The sequence below is a fragment of the Zophobas morio genome, unplaced genomic scaffold (assembly GCF_036711695.1).
Source record: "Zophobas morio isolate AGI-343-1 ecotype UQ-CSIRO unplaced genomic scaffold, CSIRO_AGI_Zmor_V1 ptg000046l, whole genome shotgun sequence".
NCBI classification, from domain to species: Eukaryota; Metazoa; Arthropoda; class Insecta; order Coleoptera; family Tenebrionidae; genus Zophobas; species Zophobas morio.
The window spans coordinates 1,705,525-1,730,415 of record NW_026972151.1 but is presented as its reverse complement, the minus strand read 5'-3'; the positions used below and the strand labels follow the sequence as shown (position 1 = coordinate 1,730,415).

Here is a 24,891-nt window from a genome sequence, read left to right as displayed (position 1 = left end):
AAAATCACAAATCTCGACATTTTCCCGGCATTCATTCATTATTCAACCTTCTTCCTCAACCTTTCCTCCGAATTGAGTCATCAGCCGTTAACAAGCCGTCCGACCATGATGCCCATCGCCTCCCGTCGACCATGACATATCCAGCAACCATCAACAACCACCAAGGTTCTTCCAGCCCGAAATCGAACCTTGACCTTGCCCCTGCAGACCCATATCCATCCACATGCCACATACGTGCGTATGGATCCACGGGCGATGCGAGACTGCCCGACACTACCATCACGTCCGGGTACTACCTACCATTCACCTGCCTCGTGGTGGTGCACAGCCTACTTGTTGGTTCCCACTTTTAGTAGCAACAGGTGTTTTGATCGATTTGGTACGCGACAGTGCGCTCCGTGTGACCGTTGCTTGCGATTCCACCTTGTTTTTCTGTTGGTACATGGTACATGGTAGTGACGGAGGGTGAAGGCGTGATGTGAGGGTGGTGTGTGTGACGTTATGGATTATGTTTGCTGGGTTGGATAAGTTTGAGGTGAGTTTTGACGTGACTTAACAGTTTTTGGAAGATTTTGATATTTTTGTTAAGGCTCTCGTTGGACTATTTTTAAAGTAAACTGGATTTTCGACTTAAAAAAAATGGAAATGGGTGGCAGTAGGGGCAATTTTGAATCAGACCTGTTAAAATTTAAAGGTTGTTAAAAAATAAACAACCAATCAGATTTCCCTTTAAATTTAACAAATTCTTACAGGATTGCCCCTAATATATTCTTAAACTTAAAAAAAAGTAGGCATTGGAATTGAAGTTTTTGCTTTGAAGTAATATTATACTCTGAGAAATACTGACATTTTCCAAAGCTATAGGCAATTTTAAAACTAGGTTTTTATATTCAGAGATTTGGCATGTTTTTTTTTTCGTGTGACGTTAAAATTGAAAAAGTATTATAAGGTAAGATATTATTTATGGTTGAATTTGTATGTCAAATATAGATTATCAATCAAATTATAAGGTCATTATTAATTAAATTATCCAATGTTCTTATAAATAAGTCTGGTATCAAGGGTGACTTTGAAATGTCAAAAAAATGTACTTCACTCTGACAACAAGGCAACAAAATAATTAATAAAAGAAATTCTAGAGCCACCCTTCACATTGTATTTTTAAATCATTTGTTAGTTTTTTATTTTGTTAAATTTTATGGTTGTATACAATTGTAAAAAATTGTGAAATAATTTTGAAATCCAAATGGGTTCCACTAAATATATTTTTCTAACAACGAATTCAATGTTTGAAATAGTTTTCTTATTCTCGTTAATTAGAACAGACAGCTGTACATTTTACTTGTTTCTACAATTTGAATATTTTATTGGTTATTACATAAACAACTATCGTTATATTTATATTTAGTTGGATTCCATTTCTTCCAGCAATTAGTATTTGACTTGAGTGAATTATTTTATAAACGCTTGATGAAAAATCATCATAATAGTTTTTTTTTGCGCAGCTAACTGAGCTAGATTTTTGGTTATTACTATTTTTTGAATTAGCTCAAAGCACTTAATATCAAGTGACAGATAATATTTTTTTACGTTGTTCCAATTAAGAAAATTTGATAAAAAAAGTATTTAAGGCATTTTCTAAATTGCAGTAGTGTATTAATTATAGATTTCATCATTCTTATGATTAGAGTTATATTTGTAATAATTTTATTCTTGTTATCTTATTATTACAATAGCTTTTTATATCCTATCCTGGCAGCTTGAAGATACAGGAACACCAAAACATAAATAAATAAATAAATAAATAAATAAATAAATAAATTAATAAATAAAAGTTTAAAAAATATTCTTCTTTCAACCATCTAATAAAATATATTATAAGCACTTTACAAGTTATAATAAAAATATAACAAAAAAAAACTTTAAACTCGCATTTTTGAGAATTATGACGTTATCGATTTTTATTAAATAGCAACTCTACAAAATAAAAAAAATAGAACAACTTTTGGCTGTTGAAGATGTCATAACACGCACTTTAAAAATAAATAGGAATCGAAATTTTCGAAAATTTTAAAATATTACTTAAAATTGAGTACAGTTCGCAGCCTTTTTGAAATTTTGCCAACAAAAAGTTTAAAATCTCTTTGAAGTGTTACAAGACACGTCACACATCACACACTACTACCAAATTTTTCGGTTTGTTGAAGCATTGGTTACTTCAAAAATACTTTAAAAGTTTTCATATGTACATATAGATTTTTGACTAGGAAACGTCAAATTTATTCGAAATTGTATAAAATATTTTATAAACTATAATAATTAAAAAAATGATTCGAACGACTGAAATTATAAAAAAAAGATTTTATTCATAGTAATGTAGAATTGATTTTTCCAAAATTTTGAAGTGGAGGTACATCATTTGATCATTTTATTCTTAACTACTCTAATAAATTATTAAAAAGTTTCTATGGCAAAATTAAAGTGTGTATGTAATAACAGTATAATAATTAGTATTACTTAGAAATATGTGTAGGTACATATTTGTAAAATTGTAATATTATGAGCACAATTAATACATTTACAAGGAGTCGGGATGCAATTATGAATTTTTAGGATTTTAATAACTTGACGTCAATTTTGGGTACATTAAAGCTAAAGTTCTCAAGCCTCAAATTAATTTTAAACAATCAAAAGTATAATACTCCTACGATAATAACTAGAATGTTTAGAATTGGAGCCCTTGCAGGGCTTTTGCTTCCTCTAATAATAATAGCATGCTGTTAATGGCTTTTTTACATTTACGTATCGAAAGAAAGTAATAATGACAACGATTAGCGAGATAGCATATATTAACAAATTCAAAAACTTGTTATTGGTGCCAATATTAAGACTTTCTATTTTTTGAAAAGACACCATATCTTTCTGATATATAGCTTTAGGTTAAAATCGGGTGGCTACGTTTCAAAAATGTAAAATTTAGAAAAGAGACGGTAAAAATTTAAATATATACCTGTGTAAAGACAGGACTTTGCGAGACGCGTATCTCCGGATCTCGCCTATTACAAAACAATGAATCACGATGAACATCTTGAATGGTCAAGGAATTTTTATAATTGTTGATTATTACGGAAGTTGGCTTCCGTGCAAGAGAACAATTATTGTCATTGCGAAATAGTGACTTGCTGGAGATGTTTATGGTAATTTTTCGAGATAGAAGGAAAAAGTGAAAATTTTTGTGGAATGATGCACTCTGATCTAGATTTTCGGCAGTTGTAGAAAAATGTCGCTGAATTAAATAAGTATAAAAATTTAGTTAGCCCAGTTTTTCTACCAATTAGGCATCACGGTCATTGCACCTTTAATTTGTGAGTCATACTTTTTGTTTACCTTCTAATCGTGAATTCGAGGTAAAAGTAGTTAAATATTGGTGAAGAAAGTTGGATTGGGTTTCTCTCATCAGGTTGGATATGTAAATATGTGAAGAGATTATCGAGATGGAGATTTCGGAGTTAATGGTTATTATCAGATATTTAATGTGGTTACAAGATTTTACAATTTAATGCTAGATTTGACACTTTTTCTTTTTAAGAACATGGTCGCAAGTGCGTGACTTTTTATTTTTGTTTAAATAAACATCGTTCAACGATAATATTTTTTTATAAATTTTAGCACAAATATATGCAACTACAGACTTTTTAGAAAATATGGAACACATTTATTGCAAATAACTATTACCTAAAAAAATGTTTGTTTGTAATGAAATATCTATGCTACGTATAACCCTAAAATGTAATTAGGTACATATTAATAAAATTTTTACTATTTTGTTTAATAAAACTGCAATAATTTACGAATATTAAATAGTGAAGATAATAAAGCTATTTTTTTTACATTTTTTTGAAATAAAAAAAATTCAAACTATGAAAAATAAAAAAAAAAATGAATGGTATTTCTGCAATATACTTTTTTCTGTTGCTCTGTTTAAAGGAGTGAAATTACGTATGCATGCGGACTATTATTCTCCATTTTGGCTGACTCACCCTGTACATCTACTTCTACTAATATGAGAGAAAACACTATTTTGAGTATAGGTATATTTGTACAGGATTAATTTTTCTGAAAAATACTCAGTTACTTTTTATTTTATTGTTGGTAATTTACGTTTCATTTATAATCAAAACTCGTTGAGATAAAATTAACTAAGGAGAGATAGCGAGGGATATTTTTAGTACCCTTTTTTTTTCTAAGATCGGATAGAATTAGATAAAAGTGGACGTAATAGACAATTTTTAAAATTATCAATAACTGCTGCAATTTTTTCAAAAATTTTCAACACAATTTTTAAAATGGGGGCAGAATTTTCCCTCTTCTAGTATTCTATATTTTTGTGAAATAAAGAGTAATTTGGAAAAATATACTTACAATCTTCAGAAAATTGAAGATTGCAAAAATTCTAACAACGCGATACTGAATTTAGAGCAACCCTTTAGCAGGCTTTATACTAACGCGGCGTTCATCAGTTTTATGTCAACATATACGCAATATGTTGATAGAAAAATATTTAATGAAAGATGATTACGTAACGATTTCAGCAATAACATGATCGACACGATGACGCCATAATAGGTACCAGCGCAAGTAACACCTAGACATTTTCCATATTTGTTTTCTAAATTATAAAATAAACAAGATTTTAAGAAAGAATGTGAAAGAGTACCTATTGGTTTGTGTTTTAATTATCTGTGTTACGAAAAAAAAACAAATGTGGTTCAGAAGTCATCCTTGAGAAACCAAAATATGATTTTAGACACGTCCATCGATTTATTTATGATGTTAACGACTTAAGTTGTTGTTATTAAGAAATTTATTTATTAATTATTCTCGAATTGTTTTCTGTCGTACGGAATACTTCATCTAATTATGAATTATTATTATTGAAAGCGGTCTCACTTTTTTGATACTGGAAGACCGAAGTTTGGGAACAAAGTAAACACATTTTTTGCCATCCATGACTAATTTGAAAAAGTTAGCCACTAAAATTTATTTAAAATGCATATTTTTAAACGCCACTTTATTTGTTTTCAACCGTTACTTTTAATGTTGCGTATTACTCATCTCTCAAAAAAAAATAGCACCGATAGTTCATAGTAAGATACGTTTTATTAATGTTTTTACATTTGCCAGTTTTACGTAAATTTATCGTAATCTTACTGATTTGCTTTGCATATTCACTAAGATACCATAAAAATAATGCTAATTTGTTACCTGTTTAACACCATAAAGTGTTAATTCCACTAACAACAATTTAACTACGTCGGCGAAAATTTTTCACACAAATAGTTGAAATAATGTGTCGCACGTATTACAACTCCAAACACCTAGCGGTTTTGTTAATTTTCACAAAACCTCTTTTGCTGTGTAACAGTCCATACGTGCCTCGAATCGGGCCAAATTTGCGTAATCCGGGCCGTGATTCTGTTACTTGTGGGTTCGTCGCTTATTCTAGAATTGTGATCACGCGGTCTTGTCTCAATACCCAACGCAAATATTTATTAAGAAAGTCGGCGATTGGCTGGAAAAATCGTCAAACAATTGAGTTTCTCTCGCTAGAAACCTTTGACCATCAACTTTGCTATTTTAGTGGCTCGCAGGTTAATTGCATTGAAATTTATTTGTTTTTGGGTGTGCGCGCTTGATTAATAAACAAATAGGATCGGGAAAGATTACCGAAAATAGAAATTTATTTATGGATTCGACGGGTCCGCATTTGGGTAAGATCAAGGTTGGCGATGGTCGAATGATTTGAATTAATTAACAGAAGCGCATCGATGAAATGTCACATGTTTGGCGAGTTTGGATGTTTGTGAGGTGTGTTGGAATGTTTTCGAGTGGAGTTTGACCATAAATTTGGTGAAATCGGTGGATTAATGGGAAGGAGATGTGGTTTTGACAATCAAATATATATTTTAAAAATGCCATTTATTTTGTAAATTATGAACTCGGCGGATCGTAAAACAAATTTTGCGAAATATTAATGTGTCACTTTTTGCGTTCTCGTGTCGCTTTGAGTTAAAAGTTGCTCTTTTCAGATAAACGGGAATGTTATTTGTTGACATGTTGACGATTTTGAGAAATTAGGCCAACAATGCTCGAGCAACCTCTTTAGTAAAGATCCTCATTAATCTGCGAAGAAAGCAGGTGTGCCGTTTAGAAATTTACGTAAATCTCAGGGTTGTGTTAAGGAAAATAGTTGTTTTTGGGGGATTCACACGCGACAAAATATTTTACAATATTGAAGGTCTACGAGAAATTTATATACAAACATAAACAACAAGTTCATGTTCTAGCATTGCGCAGGATCCTTACAGACACGGCAGTTAGACTGATCACTGAGTGGAGTCGATACGTCCCTGTTCGACGTTTGAGGACCCCTAACCATCAGACATAGTTCTGCAATTTATAACTTTACAGGTTAAGTGCTCCCTCCGAGTTATCAGACTTGCATGTTATAAAAGTTGCTGTAGATATATATTAATTTCAGAATAGGGAAAGTATCGTTGAAAAAAATATATTTGCTTGTCATTGATGTTATATTTATGACTCGAATAATTATAAAAACATTATTTTATTAATTAGTTGATTTAAATGGACGTGCATTTCCATTTTTAACATTAAATTATATTTGACAAAAAGGTCAGTTTGAATATTATTCCCCAAATATATTCAATTATTCATAATTAAGATTTAATAACAGCTGAATTCAATATTACCATCTGCTAAAATTATCGCCTGTTTTTAAAAAACATCAATATTAAGTATCCTTTTAATCAAATGAATGAAGAGGTAATATTAAATGACCCCTAGAGTACGAAGAAATAAGTCTTCGGTTTCCATCCGTCTGTCTGGCTGCCGTCTGTCTGGATTTATTAGACAGTTAATCTCCGAAACTACTGGACCGATTGTTGTCAAATTGTGTATGTACATTACAAGTATCATGTAAATGGTAAAACGTTCACCAAATTTTGGATAATCATCCCCACCACCAATGGGATGACGTCTTTTTGAAAAAAAAAAAATAAAAATTTTATAACACCATTTTGCAATTTAACTTTGAAACTGCAAAATGAAATTCTCTGAAATTTTCCAGAGGTTTTAATATTATCGTAATGATGGTAAATCGTTAATCAAAATTTATTATTTTAGCCTCTCCCAAAAATTGCTGTCGTCATTTCAAAATTTTGTCAAATAAATTAATAATTGTGATTTATCATTCCATTAATATTTTTTAGAATTGGTTATATAGGGTGACTCAAAAAAATTAATCAATGTGTCAGTTTATTTTATTTATTAATTATTCAGGAAGTGCAAAACCGAATGCTTTGAAATCTTGTAGACGTTCTAAAGTTATCGTAAACATGTAAATTTGTAATCAAAATATATCTGTTTATCCCCTCCAGAAAATTGAATGACGTCATCTCAAAATTTTGACGCATAATCCTATCAAAAATGGGACAAAAATGAATGAAAATTAACTTAATTAATTTCAAATATACACAGTGTATACGTACCAAAGTTTTTTTGTTTTTTAATGGAATAGCCTTTATCTTTTTGTATTTGATTTTTTATCAAAGACGGACACATACAGTTTTTGATCAACAGTTACCAAGATATGTATATTTTAATGATTTTTATATTTGGAAATGCACACTTTAACTTTGGCCATTATTACAGATGAAAGGTTGAATTTTTCTTACTTTCAAATGGGACACTCAATATTTTATATTATTTTGTGTGTAGGTAATCTTACCAGATTCGCTAGGATTCATTCCTACAGTTTTTTAGAATTGCTGTTAGGAAAGTGTTTTATCTTATATATTCATCGAGTTTCGTTGCTAGTTGGTGCGACAATATTTTGGCAAATAAAAAGACAATTTAACTCACGTCCGTTATAAGAGGATCCTTTCATCAGTTTCTCCTTTGCATAAAATCCGAATTTCGTATAAAAGGAATGTGTCCACCTTTAGTGTTATTCGTTTCAAGAAGTAAACAAGTTCTCTGTTGTTGACAAAATGAATTTAAATACTGAAGATCTGCCAGGTAAACAAGATTTATGATTAAAAAAGGTGCTATATTTATTTAGTAAGATGACGATCCAGTTTTAAGATTTTTATTGTTTTCTGAGTTATTTTTTTTTGCAGAAGCGACTATTTTTTCCAATTCATTAATATGGATAGGTTGAAGGTTTTAAAAAAATGGAAAACAAGCAAATCAGAAAATGTATCCGTAAGTTCTTTTTATTTTAAGTTTACACCGTACTTTTCGATTATTCAACGATTTCTTAATAACTATTTGAATTTTGTGTGAGTCTTTTTAATGTTTGCTAATAATAATTAATAATACTGGTAGACACCACACGATTTTCCCTGTAACTGACAAATTATTGGTAAATTTAACAGAAACTATAATGTTATAAGATAAGTTATAAGTGAGTTGTGTCTTGTTATTACGTTAAATTAATTAAAAGTAATTAATATTTTTTGAATTATAAATGGTTTTACTGTCGTTCAAATATCACGGGTATAATGCTGATAAAATTAACTCTAATTCAGTAAATAGTTAATTTCAAAATTGGATAATGATTGTGTTTTATTTAAATCATCAATGTCATAGTTCTCAATCCACTTGACATAATTATTTGACATTTCTTCGCAAATTACAAATTTCGGTGATTTAAAATTTACAATTTAAAAACTGCTAGTTTTGCAGTCTCAAGCCACTTACTTAATTTATCCGTGAGATTAATGATGTTTTAAAAGAGGGACGACAACTGGGCAAATTACAGAATAATTTAAGCATTATATAGCTTAAGGCGAAAGCAAGGATTTTTTACAAATAGTTGGCTAATCGCTCGACTACTAATTCTCAAATCTGCTTCTTCAGCATTTATTTAATTGGAACAGTTGCAGGATTGGAAATTTATAATATGATAATTAATGTTACGTTAATCTTAATTATACGATTATAATATTGCATTCATCTGAAATAGTTCAAGTGTGCTAACTTCGTTGTCAGATCACTTTTACAAAAGTGGATTGAAAAGTAAAGGCGAGTCTCTGGAATGACACAAGTGATTACAGTCTAAACCTGGCAGTTAAGCAATTTTGTACGAATTTTTATGACAGAGATCAGGTAAAGTTTAAAGAAAATATCAAACAAATATATTATATGCGTGTTTGAAGTGTTCGTGTCACTGATTGCTTAAATTTAACAGGTTGGATCATTTAGTATTGAAAGCAGTTTTGTGTAAAAGTCTGATGATACTATCACTTTAAACCATCATGAAATGTCATACATCGGTGTTCAGAGTGAATTGATGTCGACAGAACAAGTAAATTTGTCATTTCCAGGGTAACTATCGCAAGTCAAGATTCAAGAAATGATCATTTCTTACCAAAAAAGATTTAAGAAAAGTATGTGAACAAATTACTATACAAAATGCTTATTGTAATGGAAATGCAAACTATTCTTGTTTGGAAAAAAAACAAATGATGTTTCTTTTGAAGCATCCTATACCACATGGAAGGCAAGATATATTTTCCGAGTTCATTTAGCAATTTTTTGTATTCTAAACATGATAAATAAATTAACAATACATATTTTTTAAACTACATATACTTTTAATTTTAATAATCAAACCATATTATTGGAGCATAGGTTACATATATTGTATACCAGAATTTTATTATCAAATTTTGAAAGGGATGAATTAAATGTGTTTAGATTACCAAAATTTAGAAAAAGTTTACTATGCAGTCTTTGAAATAAAGTTCAATCCGTATATATAAAGTTGAAAATAGGTGTCGATTATAAAATAACAGGTAAAGATATTAATGTGTTATCATCTTCACGGTTTTTCTAAAATAATAAAAAATGAAGGTAATCGATTTGATAGTTTCGGACAATAACAGATGACCGAAAGACAGACAGGCGGAAGAGTAGTTATTCTCAACAGACAAACTCATTCCAGACATGTGGAGATATTTTGGTGATTAACACCATTCCATACTATTTTTTTTTATCAAATTTTGTCATAATTACCTGTTTGACAACATTGTAATACTGCTATTCCGACCAACACCAAATATTCAAAATCTGCGTAACCTCATTCCTCAACTCGTTATTTTTGAAAATAATTCCGAGAAGCCAGCGTTGCAAAATTGCTCGCATAATTACTAAAATCGAACCATTCAGCGCCGGAAACTACTTTAACGCAACTCATTGCAAAACCGCATTATAATTCCAGCCTGGCACGCTTTTAATGTCATTACCTCCACCCAAAACCCAGCTTTGCAAACCGCACACAAAGCAACATCTGTTCAAAATCCTGCGGCGACTCCCGATTCCTCAAATTCCTGCGGCGTGTAGGAGTCACAGCCATCTTCGACGAAAGTGGCTCCGTTATTTGGCGTTTCTAATGCCCTCGGGCGCTAGTGAATGTAGGCGGCGAAGCCTGTTACTCTAACAGAAGAAAATCGATTTTTCCTGAAGCCACAGCCCCCGCCCTCCGCGTCCCGCATAGCCAAAATTCGGAGTGGTCCCACAAGGGGCGCCTTCGGGACCCACACTTTACATTGAAAATGTGAGAGTAGTATTTTTTCGGATTGGTCGTTGTGGTATTGTTTCTTTCTGTTCGATCGCTCCAATTACCAGTCACCGGCTAATCACCGGAGAAAGTACTCTCACGACTGTGCATGAAGATGGGTGTTATTATGGTCGGCTTTAGGGGAATTCCATCACTTTTGACAGTCGGAATTGCATTGGCTGGACCAGAATAGCGTTGCGTCCATTATTCGACCTACTGATGGTAGCTTGGGGCGATTGTCGCTTTCTATTTCGGTGTTCTTGTGTTCGTTTTTTGCTGGGTTTTTTGTCTGTGTTGAATTAGATGGAGCTTTTGGGAAGGTGTTATTTGTGTTTATCAATCGCGATCTTTGTTTGCGCCAAGTATATACTTTTTTTTTTTAACAGATGTTAAACTTCTATGGATGGGAATCACGTTGGTAAACATTTTAACAGTGGGTTCATAAAATTTGGAAACTTGGGAAGTAAATACCTGAAGAATGGCTAGCTCAGTAACCGACGTGTCAAAACGTGATGTTCGAAAATTTGTCTTTAACTTTAACCAATAATGCCGATGATACCGAGAATATGGCTGTTGTAACAGTCTAAGTGTCCCTACTAAGATTATTTCATCTCAACTTTTCTACTTTTTGAATTTTCGAAAAGTACTAAAAATATCTAGGAGGAAAATCAGGGGAAGGTCTAAAAAGATGGAAGAATTAACTGTCATGTTTAGAATACAAAATAACGAAGATACTACTACTCTTTTAGATTTCTTGTAGTCACAAAGTAAAAAAAATGGTCGAAGGTTGCTTACACACAAGTTCTCTCGCCTCTGAAGTTCGATAAAACATATTCAGTATTTTCGAAAAATTAAAAAAATTGTTTATTTTTATTATGAGAACACCTATAAGTCGAAATAAACATATGTACATTTGGTATGTTAAAGTAGATGTAAAGAAGGTTGCTATGCGTATGTTTCAAATGAGTTTTTATTTTCCAAAATTTTGGGCATAATTCATTAATTTTTTGAGTCACCCTGTATAAGCAATTTTAAAAAATATGAATGCAGTGTTAAATCACAAGTAAAGACTAATCATATGTTATACAATTTAGATATGAAATTATTCGGCAAAATTGTGAGCTGATCATCAATTTTTTGGAGGGGATAAGTAAATATATTTTGATTAAAAATTCGTCATGCTTATCATAACTTTGAAATATCTGCAACATTTTGAAATACCGTCTTCAAATTTTTGAAGGGGATGAACAAATATATTTTGATTACAAATTTACCATGCTTACGATAGCTTTTTTTTTATTTTTTTTTTTCCAAAAATCTGGACGTCGTGGGTAAGAACTCGACATGGATTCATAAACTACACGTGTAGGAATATGTTATTTTATACATTTTTATACGCGCTTACTATGCATAATTTTGAGGTGACATCATCAGATTGTTAGTGGAAATGATTAGACAAAGTTTGGTTAGCGTGTTACCATCTATATGATATTAATAATACACACATAAAATTTAACAACAAGTGGTCTGGTACTTTCGGAGATTATTTGTCTAATAAAAATCGACACAGACGGCGGACTGAGAAACACACAGACAGATAGGAGATTAATTTTTTCGTACTCCAGGGTCATGAAACGTTGAGAAAACGTAAAAGTGGCCATTCGTCTGATGGACTCGTTAGCTTACCCTCAGGAGTAATGAAAAAAAAGTAGTTTTTTGATGTAACTGATTCCTTCAGAAAAAGAAACCTCAAAGTATACTGTAAGTAAAAATGTGTTTCTTAATACTTAAGTAGTACAATATGGATAAATATGGCCTCGAAAATATGATTTACTTGGTACACAATTGTTTCAAAATTGTTGTTTATCAACTCTTGGTTTATTAATTTTTGTTATAAGATCACGTTCACTGACAATATCATGATTTCTGTCAAAATGAATAAACCGTTCCAAAGAAATAGAATAATTTTTTCTTTGTTCAGACAAAATATATAGGATGGAGTAGAATCACAAACAATTTTCTTTTTTCAAAATTTTTTATAAATATATTTTTTTAGGAATCTTATTGTTACGTTATCACGTACAGTCTTCGTACAGATTGTCAAAACAGTTGTACATTTATTAAATTTGTTTTTTTTATGGAGCATATATATTTTGCAAGATTTATATTCTCCACATATTCGGAATTTTAAGCAAAAAGCGTCTCATTTCAAAATTTTCAGCTTCGTTACATTTAAAAATATTGCACAAAACACTTTAGTCAGCTTGATTTAATATCTGTGTAACAACATAATTTTTGCGCTTGGTTATTAAATTTGCAAATTGTCAGTTCTTTAAATGAGACACGCTGTGTTTTATAGTTTTATAACATTTTTAAGCTTGTTTCTAAGTAAGCTCTAATAGTAGATTTGTCGGACTTAATCCTACTAAATAAAAACCCTTAAAATTATTAGAATTAGTTCCAATAAATCTGATATTAACAGAAAGCTTTTCCGGAGAAAAAAGTCGAAAATATTGTAAACAAAAGAGATTTTGAAAAAAATGAGGAAACCGAGCTAAATCATCCGTTCAGTTATTATTAATTAAATATTTTCATATACTAGTTATGTAATTGTTGAAAATTGCTGATCAAAAACCTTTTTTTGTGAAAGCAATTTCTGCCTTAGATTATTAAAAAAAAAAACATCATTATTTAGGTAACTTTTAGGATATATGTACTTATTTAATGAGACTTATGGACGCGGGCTTCAATGTCATTAATTACCAAATCCTTAATTTTTTATATTTTGACTTTTTTTCGTAATATACGTTCTTCTTTTCATAACAAAACGTATTGAAAAGAGTAAATTTTTCTAGAAAAATATCGATTTTGAGATCTGGGCGGGTCTAGGGTGGGCTTCAACTTTGGTTTTATTCTTTATTTATTAATTATATGTAAAACATCTTTCTTTTTACGTAATACTCACCTCCACGGAAAAATAAATCAAAATTAATGATATAGTATTCTTAGAACATAATTTCTTAGAGAAAAGTGAGGATTGCAATTAAGCTCCGCCTCTTGGCTCACGACGAATAAAAAGATTAAACACAATTGAGATGGGGCAGGTGGGTGGGGCTTATCCTTTCATTTTCTTAGTACTTCTTCCAACAATAAAAATAACTAAAATATCAATAATGGTAAATTTGAGGTTAGGATTATGTTTTAAATATCGTGATACTGAAAATAGGTATACATTAAGAAAAAGAGCCAATAATTAAGTACCACCCACCCGCCCCGATCTCAGTTGTGATGAATTTTTAATTCGTTGTCAGCTAGAGGGTCGGAGTCGTTTAATTGCAAAATCCATATTTTTTTACCAAAATTTACCATTTTAAACACGTTTGATGATTCTTGTTGTGAAAAAAAAGCTACGTATATTAACCAAAAAAAATGGAAATTATAAGCCCCGCCCACCCGCCTTATCTCAGTTGTGATAAGGGCGGGGAGCGGAGCTTAAATCCCGGTTCATATTTCTCTATAAAAATATACCATGTGGAGCATGTTTTAAGTATCGTGTTGTTGAAAGAAAATTACACATGTTAAGAAAAACAAGTCCAAAAATTAAGCCCCACCCACCTGCTCCGATCTCAATCGTGATGAATTTTTTATTCGTTGTGATAAGGGCGGGGAGCAGAGCTTAAATCCCGGTTCATATTTCTCTATAAAAATATACCATGTGGAGCATGTTTTAAGTATCGTGTTGTTGAAAGAAAATTACACATGTTAAGAAAATAAATCAAAAATTAAGCGCCAACCACCCGCTTCTATCTCAATCGTGATTAATTTTTTATTCGTTGTGAGATCGGGGGCCAGAGCTTAACTGCGAAGTCCATATGTTTGAGGCATGATGTATTGTAGAAAATAGACTATTTTGAGAAAAAATAGGGAATGAATATTCTTATTCTCTCAAATGGCGTAAATTTGTAGAGCGAATTTTTAGATCTGTCAATACTGGTGACGCAAAATTCATCACAATTGAGATCGGAATGGTTATAGGTGGAATTTAATCCTTTAACTCCGCCCCACGACTCACGACGAATAAAAAAATCATCACAACTAAGATAGGGCGGGTGGGCGGGGCTTATATTTTGCCTTTTTTTCTTAATATACGTTCTCCTTTTCATAACCAAACGTATTTAAAATGGTTACAAAACCAATGTTGTATGACTAAGCAATATAAACTAATTGTATTTAATCTCTAAGAAGTGTTTTATTTTGTAGCTCAACTTATTTTTTTTAAGTAGAAGATTCTATATATTTTTACATGTATCTTACTAATTTCCTTCCTTTTGGGTTTTACCAACATCTTGACTTCCTGAGCGTAAGTTAATAAAGTGCAGTAAACGAGTCCATCGGGCGACTTGCTACTTACATGTTTTCTCCACATTCATGACCTCTCGAGTACGCAAAAAGTGGTCTTTCGTTTCCGTTTGTCTGTTGTCTGTATCAATTTTTATTAGATAAATAATCTCGGAAGCTACTGCATCGATTGTTGTCAAATTTTGTTGTATATTGGGAATATTATTTAGGAATAATGTCCTCTCGTCATCTTCAAAATTTACATTCAAATATATTTTTTTATTTTATAAAATAGTATACTCTGACACTTGTGATCTATGAATTCATGTTGAATGTCGCACTAGACATTGGAAAAAACCTTAAAACTGGCTAACACTGCACTCATAGCTTTTAGAATTACTTATACAGGTGATCTAAAAAAAATAATGAATGGGGTAATTTATTTTATTAATTAAATCAAGAATGACTCACCCCACTCTTCCTAAAATTTGGGAATGCAGTACTTTTATTATTCTAGTACAATTCATTTATCCAAATTGATATACGTGTCCTTGCAAAAATGTTGATGATTTCATCGTAAAATTTTGTAATGGTAAAAATCAGTTGAAATAAACACGTCTTCTTTACTTATACTTTTTTAGCATTATATACGTATCTTTATTTTAACTTCGACCAGTTTTTTATATCTGAAATTCTGTGCGATTTTGCCAAATGATTCGAATTTAACAAAACAAATGTTGAAATAAATCCCAATAGGGTTATTATTGACATCTTATGATTCAGGATTAGAGTGTTATAAAATGTTCTAAAATATGTTAATTTGGAATAGTTTTCTTAAATATATCACTCTGTACCTCATTACTGCATTTTTTTTGGCCGGAAATTTTCATATATCTATTAAATACACTAATCAAATACAGGATGTTCTATGTGAAAAAATGTATACCTATACATAGGTATGAGTATTTGAAATTTATAATAAGTATTTTAGAATTGCTTTACAAACATTCTCTATAACAAGGTTCAGTTTTATTAATAATGCAGAAAACGAATTCTTTGTTTATCAATCCGTAGAATACTGCAACACATATGTCAAAAATAACCTTACTGGTTTTTTGTGAAGCTTTCACTGTTAAAAAATTTAAAGATAATTTAAATAACTTAGCGACATCTCGCATAGAATTTGAAAAATGAAATATGTGGTAAAGGCTAAGAAGAAATAACCAGAATTTATAACAATATATACGGCGTTCCGCTATTAGAAAAAATTTTTTGTATTTACTGTTCAGAATCAGTGGTCTGCACAGCTGAAGATACCTAATGTTATGCAGTCCAAATATTGTTATTTGTTGTTTTTGTATAAATGTAATGTTCGATTTTTATTCCTCAGAAAAAATGTAAAATTTTAAATAGTAAACTGAATGATAAAAAAACTAAGTGTGATGGAAAAAAGGAATCTATAAGTAGGACACAGAATATAAAATCATGTAAACTGTTACGTACTTTTCGATAGTCTAATAAAATTTATGCTAAAAGTGAGATAAAAATATTACCAAACGACTGTGAAATGTGTTCATCACAAGACCTTAACCGAGTTCTGCAATAACACGAGTATGATAATGTCTAAATAACTGTAACCTCCTTTGAAAAAATTGCTCCTTCTAGAATGTTCCTGTTTCTTTTCTTCCTCTTTTCTAGAGTGCTCTTCTCGCTATTTCTTCGAAGTTATTGTGAAAGTAGTAACCGACAAATTCAAGTCCCACCAAAATCCTGATGTTCATAGTTCTGCCAAATTGTCGGCAAAAATTGCGCTCACATGTCTTGGGCATTTAATTACAACATTTTTTGTCGTAGAAACTGCTTAGACAACGTTAAAACTGAAAACTCCACCGAAACAAAGATTTTTTGTTCTGATCCGTGATCACAATTTCCAATTTCTGGTCGAGTTTGGGACCTCTTGGAAACCCAAAATTCGTCGTTTTCGCGCACCAGCGCCACGCAAAAACCGCTCTTTTTCCAAACCGCGTAAAAGTCGGCTGTGCATTGTCTCAGCCTACTTCCTGGTCGGGTTTACCGGAGCGGCTCCGACACAGTGGCTGCTATCATATTATTAGATGACATCCAGATACCCACGATGCCATGTGACCCACAAGCGTCGTCGTTTGTTTCGGCATCAAAAAATTTTCTGAAAATGGGTGTAATGTGCAGATTAAAAAAAAAAGAACAAAATTTAAAAAACAGTAATTTTTTTTTATTCTTTTATTTTTGTGAATTTACCTAAAACTATTACTATTGGTAAATATTTTTATTGTATGAACTAAAATCAAGCGACGTAGAAGAAAATTTTAACGATGTACCCCAATCAGTGATAAATACTTTTGTAAAAAATGAAAACTAAAATACAGACAAACTGTATTCTTACAGTTTTCAAGGATTTTAAATATTATCGAACTCTCTTGAATCTGAAGCATGTTACATAAAATAATCAGTGGAGTTATCTATACCGAATTTAACCTTGCATTTACCGTGTCAATATTTCCGCGTGCAGAGTGGCATGTATAGAATATGTATGTGAAAGAAGGCATAATGAGAAGTTTTTAAGATGACGTCATCATTTTTTACTCGTTAGAGTTACTTATGTATACAAATTGTTGTGTTGCCAGATTTTTTTAGGTGTCTCGGTGAGCATTCTAGACAAAAAACATCAAGGCACAACTAGAAAGTAGGGAATAAATAAATTTAGACTAATTTTTAAATCAGCGTCAAGGTTCTGAAAAGTCCGTTATGTAATCCCCGTGATAAACGTATATGTTTGTGAGGCTATAGTATTTCTAGAAATATTTGGAACAGAGCTAATCACCTTATACAATCATGTTATTTGTCTTTAATAAGCTCCAAGCCTGCTGCCGATCTTAATCCCCACAAAAGTACTCTTGCGGTGTCGCGGGGATAATAATTAGATTAGTACAAAAAAACATATTCGCTATGCTTTATGTAACACTACAATTTCAGGGGATACCATACTATCTAATCCAAGATTACATTAGATTAGGTTAGATTTTTCATTTTTAAAAATGACTTCATTAACGTCGATATTGACATTTACTTTGTTTTGCAAAACATAATATACATTGATTCAAAATTGTTTAACATACTTAACAGTTTAATCCATTAGTAATTTTAGTTAAAACATTTGTAGTTATTATATTTAAATTAATGTACTATTTTTGCTATAAATTAATATATTGGTTTCTAAATTTTGACGCCTTAAACTTCTCTGTACTTGAGTGCTATTTTAAATAAATTTAAAAGCAAACATTTTGGTTGCACTAAAATGCACTGTCATCACAACTACTTTTTTTATATAAAGTTTTTCATTCCTCTGCCTGTGAATATTAAAATTATAATTGTTTGCCACTTTTCATAGGAAATAATAGTACATTATATAAGGAACATAAAACACTACTTAAAATTCACAGCCACGAAAGTTTGCTGTGAATCGAAAGTGAATACTGCAGTTCATACGAGTATCTATAACATAAAGAAACATCTTCTCAGGAAATCTGTTTTTTAGACATTATGTCATGTTATTGTAATTGTGGTGCACATTTTTCAGTAACTTTTTTTGGTTTTATCTTAGAAGTTCAGATTATCTGTTTTATGGTCAATTGTTGCTTTAATATTTACCTTAGCGTGTTGAAGTTCTTTTTGACGATTTTATCTAATTAGTATACATGCTTTAAGATTTGTCGAAAAAACCGTTTTTTGAAAAGCAATGTAAAATTTTGTTATTTTAAAAATACTGACGATGATACCTTTTTAAATATAGTTTCATTAGTGGGGACATAATATCTACATGACGTAAAACCATTGCCTAGCTTGACGACACAATTTGTTAATGTGATTTTGGAACCTGAAGGAATTTGTGAAAATCAAAATAAATTTTTGTTTTAAATCCCGACAAAACTTACAATTCTTGTTTAAATATAGCTTCACTAATATAAGGGGCATATAATATCTATGGGACTCGTTATCACAACCAAATTTGATGATAAAATTTGTAAATATGAGTTTGGAATGATTACAGTTTCAGAACAAATTTTGGCTTTAATAAGGAAATGTTAAAAAAAATCCATAAAGTTTAGGTAAAGCTTTAGTATATGTATTTCATTCGGAGCAAACCGACTGATTATTATCAAGACAGGGTTGACAAGATGGAATCTTATAAAATTATAGAACATTCGAAGAATTGAAAATGACTATTTGAGAACGATCACAGATATAAGGGATAGTGTTTAGTCGATAGAAGAGTTAGTATAAGAATACTTGAAACTGTATATTTGAGAAAAAATATTAAAACATTAAAGAAGTGGTAATAGGAATAACCAGTTCTGAATTATCTAGAAAGTTCTGAAACATTATATTTGACAAATATGTTACTGTGATCTGTACACAAATTTGATGGAAAGACAACGCAAAAAACTTGACTAAAGTGAGTTAACATCTAGAGGAACGGATACTGTCAGAGGGATCTTCAACTACGACCTTTAGTATTTTGTCGAAGAAACAGAAGATTTATAGAAAATTTCTGTTAGTAATTGAAAATGGGAGAGTGTACATGATTGTTCGGAACCTTACATTACAAGAGATTTTTTAAGAGCATCTGAAACGTTTTATCCCGTCTAAAGTCCATACTGAAACACACGTGGACAGAATAAATTAATTGATGATTATGATACCGAGGATGGAAGAGCATATTGTCAATCAGATGAAAGAACCAAAACAGAGATCAAAAGAGTGGATGGGTTTTTTATCACAGATTTAAGTTCTACGCGTGATGAGTGCGTACGTTATGAAGATGCATAACAATGGATTTAGAAGATTAAGTCTCAGAATAAATTGAATACCATAAGTCTCAGAATAAATTGAATACCATAAGGACTCTTTCCTAATTGTTGCGATGTGGTGTAAATTCCAGGCCAAGTTCGTTAATATGAGTAGACCCAGCTATAGTATAGTTTGGCGATTAGAAATCAAGGTGAACAGATTTTTTCAATAGACAGAAAAAACACTACAAGACACTGGAAATAATATTATTGTGTGTACAACTGCAATCAAAGAAAAAAATTGGAAATGCAAAGCTGGTTTAAAGAATGCAGTTTTGTAAATTAGTGCATGTATTGGGACCATCGGTTATCCGTTTAAAGGAAATTACTCACAAGGACGAAAGAGTATAACTCAAAAAGCTAATCAAATCGCGCATTTTCAAGTACCACTTGAGTTTTTCACTGACAAAATTTCTTAATGTTAAAACAACAGGTGTACGTGTATTAGCCTATCTACTTTTTACGAACGCCTACGAAAAATGGCATTGAACTAGTACAATAAATTGCACATCAATGGAGAGGAGAATCTCACTTGAAGTGTAAACAAAGTACCGAAGCAAAAATGGCAACTTTTACAGAAACGTATAAACTATTCTTCTCGACATCATCAAAAGAAAACACTGTATTTTCCATGAAATATAAGAAATTAATATATGTATATGAACTTGACCTTTATGACGACAGACAAAACTTGCATAAATAACAAACTTAAAAAACAGTAAAAATGGTTAGAAAGGACAGAACCTGAAGGAAGGAATCCTTTAACAATCGTGAAAATGTGTCATTTACGATAATGTTAATAAATAATGAGCTGTTAAATTTCTAATTTCGAAAATAAAGAACTCTCTGGAGCAATTCTATAAATATTATCTTCCTTTTCGGATTTTGGTACTCCCAAATTTTTTCAGAGTTCATGGTTACAAAAATCAAAAACAATCCTTTGGTTAGGTTGTTAAGCCAAAAATCACTTGCGAACTAACTTTTTGAACACCCAACTCACAGCAGTTGATTTTGGAAAATACTCGTCTCCTCCGGCGGCTTGTATGATTTTCACTGCAACAACTACAATTTTTTCCTAAAAAATGCAAGTTTTATGTTGTATACAGCACATAATTTTTGCGCCAGGGCGATGTGCCGATCCGTGCGACCGCATTCTCTTCCTCTGGTTGTTCGACGGTCTTGTCGCGAACGAAAAGATGAATGAAAGCGCGCTTTGAATGTTAATCTCGCGAACACTTCCGCTGAAGAACAATCTTCGCGTGCTTTGTGCGGCGTTATTTAATAGTTTCGCTAGTCGTAGGGAAGTGAACATGCAAGCATTGACTTTGATATGTGCAAGTCTTCCGGTGCAATTATTTGGATAATTGGCTCGGATTATTTGCATAATCAGGGAGTTAAGTCAGCTTGAACTAATTGAATTAAGGCTTTCGCTTTTACGAGGTGCGTGATTAGCGGGTTGGAATTTTTGCGATGACAGAGTAATCACCCACCTGTGTGTTTTTCCCAGATTTAGTTTCCTGAACGATACCTAAGGACCTAAGGAGACTAACTCAAAACAAAATTTTGATGTACATATGTCTAATTGTACATTTTTTGTGAAAGTGTATCAAATAGATGGTGTTCAAAACTACAGAACCAAAAAAAAAAGTTTACTCATACGTTATGATTATTGTCAAGATGTTCAATACAAGAATATATAATAATATTATTAGATGTATTATTACGTTAATTACATACAATAGTGAGTTTTTTCTTCTTATTTCAGATAATGCCATCGCAAGATGCCCCTCGCCGCCCTACTCCTCCGTGAAGCCACGCCCTCGTCGCTCGCCACCCTCGTCTCGCGTTCGCAGCACCTCCCTCCGCCCCACCCGTCCTACGACCTGCAGTTAAGCCCCACCCACTTTTCATTCACGCCGCTAAAGCCGGAAACCCCCGATGAGGGCTTCGAATCCGACATCGACAGCCTCTCCATCGTCTCTAATGGCAGCTACGAAACGAAAACGGCCGAAACTGACAGCGCCAACGGCTCGGCGAGTTCCGACAGCGACACGGAGACGCCCGAACCCGCCCGAACTGTCGCTGAATCGTACAATCTAGTCGACTGCGTCTGCTATAACGACGTTACTTACCCAGACGTCCTCTTATTCGTCATAAAGGGCGAAGCTCTCGTCTTCAGATTCGACGAGTTGAACAACTTGAAGAACTTCTATTTGAACTTCACGGCGCTGAAAGCGGTGACCAATCAGAAGGCGTACAACAAAAGTGGCGGGAAATTCAATTTGTTACAGAGGACGGACAACAACGGGGTGACGCACATAGAGATTACGAGGGAGCCAGAGCTGGCGAAATTGGCTCCGCCCGTGCTAGTCAGGAACCAATCGCCGCTACGGAAGGTGTGGTCATCGGCTGATGATCTGCTGGCGACGCCGAAACGGCCGGATCGAAAGAAGAAAGTGAAGGGGAAGGCTCCGCCTCCTCCGCAACAAGCTCCGCCTGGGTCGCCGCCTTCGGCTGACGTGATGCGAGGAGAGTACGTGCGAGTGAATGTTAACACGGATGCTATCAATAAGGATTTTATTGCGAAGAGTCAGTTGAAGGAGAAGAAGCCCAAGGCGAATTTGGCAACGCTGTTTATCCCCAAGCCGGTGAAATCGGAGGCATGGACGAATTCTGTGCCACGGCTACTCAAGAAACATAGGAGTAGGAGCGAGACTAGGTGTTTTACGCCAATGGCGTATCGGTATATAGACACGGCACCCTCGTATTCGCCAATGGGAGAGCGACTATTTGGGCTCTCCTCAAAGCTGAAGGATTTCGGGGAGGGGAGGGAGTGTCGGTGGAACAGTGGTGGGGATTTGAGCTACAAGGAGGGAAATTTGAAGAGCGTGATTAAAAAAGAAGAAGGGAGGAAGAAAAATGAGAAAAAGGTTACTTTTAGCGCCTACACGACGGTGCAGGTTGTCTGAAAAGCCCTATAGTACTGATCTTTTTTTGTTGTTTGTTTGTATATTTTTAATTAGTGTGTATATATTATAGTCGACATAGACATGTATATAATCGCAATAAAGAGTATAAACTGAGGGATGTTTGTTTAAGGGTTGTTGGTTGTAAAAGTGAACTTACTTTCAACGGAACAATGGAACGAGTGTATAGACCACCATGTATATTTCTCACGTGCAAATGCTTGTAGACCTCACACGCTCGCTCTTCTCTCCAATCAAAATTCCAATCTAATCTCTGCGAACATTACAACCATTACAAGACGAGTAGTATTATAAAAGGAACAAAAATACAGCAAAGCATTTCAAATCCACTCAGGATTCCGTTTCATTCATGTTGGAAATGAAGTTAGCAGTGCTATTTATTATAACGGCTGTCGAGCAGAGATGTTGCGAGGGTTCAAGGTCTAAACTTCAGTTGTGTGAACCAGCGCTGTGAAGTTGTGAGAATCTAATTCAATGTATAAAGCATGCAAAAAACGAAAAGAAGGTAAACTGAAGGTCTGAAAAAAGAAATGAAAACGTATTTTAAAGTAAAAGAGAAACCCTCAAAAACGACTTGGGAATAAGTTTGAATAATGGAAAAATTTCACTTTAAAGAAAAAACTATACAATTATGCACACGTAAGGATGAAAACTAAGTCATTTCAGTTATTCTTGCATACAAAATTTGGAAGAGAAAGTCGGAAGGTTATCACTTTTCACAAACTTATAATGACAATCGATTTTAAGCAATAGATCTAACAAATGCCAGATACAGCTACAGATTTACAAGTTCTCCAACACTGCTGTTTACCTGGAAAGTAAACCTGATAAAACTGTAGAATTTTCATTGAAGCGAGGGGCAAATTAGATTTTGTTTCTTTCAGAACCGGCTAAAGTTCAAAGTTGTAATGTATTTCGTCGTGTTCTGTTATAATGAAGATTCAAAGATGATACAGCAAATTTTATTGTTTATTCAACATTGTATGTGTTTAGCCTTGTTTTTATACGCCTCCATAACATGACAACTGAGCGAGAGATTAAATTGTTAGGTGCCTTAGCAACATTAATTGGCAAGTTGTGGATTTTAAAACAAGCTAATCTGTGTCTTTTAAAAAGTACCAACTCTTTGCTCTTTGTTGAGAAGATTAATATTTTCGAAGTATGATTCCATAAATAATAATTAAACTGTTTCAGTTTAGTATCTCCACTTAACAAAAAAGATCCACTTTTATTTTCAATGGAAACGATTAATTTATAATAAAATGTGAAAAGAAGGAGTCATGTATGATACAATTATTATTACTATTGGACAGAAAGTATTAAATAAGTTCAATTCAATATAGATAATTTTATTGGTTTAGAAGAATGAAGGGCATGCATACAGTTAAGGAATATACAAAAAACATCAAAATAGAAATCGCCGAAACTAAGTATTTACCAGTCTATAAACAAACGTGTTTGCAATACGTTGGACTGTTGTCAGTCTTGAATAAAATTTAAAGTTCAGGATCAGTCAGTAGAAAAATTACAACTTTTAACAAATACCAGTAAACAAAACTCAACCAGAATCTGTAACAGTTAAAGGTAACGGAAAACTCTGTGATAACGAAGAATACTTAATTGTTCGGAAAATTTGAGAATCGTCCTCAAACTTGATAGCTTTTAAGATGTCTGGATTAACACAAACAGAAGACACAAATTTTTCCAACTGGAGTAAACGAATCATTGAACGTCGAATATTATCGAATTGGACAATAATAATAAAAAAGACTTGTTCGAGCAATTCTTTGAACTCTTAAAGAAGTCCGTAGTGTATTCCGAAAAGTCAAAACTGACAAAAAAGTTATTTGTATATATTTAACGGGAAAACGTCAATTCAAGAACTTAGAAAAAATGTAAGTCGAGAAAAAATTATGGTGAACACGATATTAAATTTAAATACCTAAATGGAATAGCAAAATATTATGAAATAGCATTTTGAAAATGAAAAACCGCATGAAATCAATATTTATAGAGTTAATTCTATAATGCATTTTAT

The 24,891-nt window shown here is 32.4% G+C and overlaps 1 protein-coding gene across 3 annotated transcripts; it reads left to right on the top strand.

The window, feature by feature from the left end:
• Positions 1-341: 341 nt before the first annotated feature.
• Positions 342-22,949, top strand: LOC135142007 (uncharacterized). 3 transcript variants are annotated; one of them, XM_064073636.1, is made up of 2 exons: positions 342-535; positions 21,632-22,949. In XM_064073636.1, exon 2 carries the CDS (start codon positions 21,648-21,650, stop codon positions 22,833-22,835), a length of 1,188 nt encoding a protein of 395 aa, XP_063929706.1. In that variant the 5' UTR covers positions 342-535; positions 21,632-21,647; the 3' UTR covers positions 22,836-22,949. The 3 variants fall into 3 exon arrangements, with proteins under 3 accessions (XP_063929706.1, XP_063929709.1, XP_063929707.1); XM_064073639.1 differs by lacking the exon at positions 342-535 and adding an exon at positions 5,719-5,771; XM_064073637.1 differs by lacking the exon at positions 342-535 and adding an exon at positions 8,206-8,283.
• Positions 22,950-24,891: the final 1,942 nt, after the last annotated feature.

Bases quoted from the DNA above. Each gene is read 5' to 3' on its own strand.
- LOC135142007 (XM_064073636.1), top strand. From the start codon at position 21,648: ATGCCCCTCGCCGCCCTACTCCTCCGTGAAGCCACGCCCTCGTCGCTC.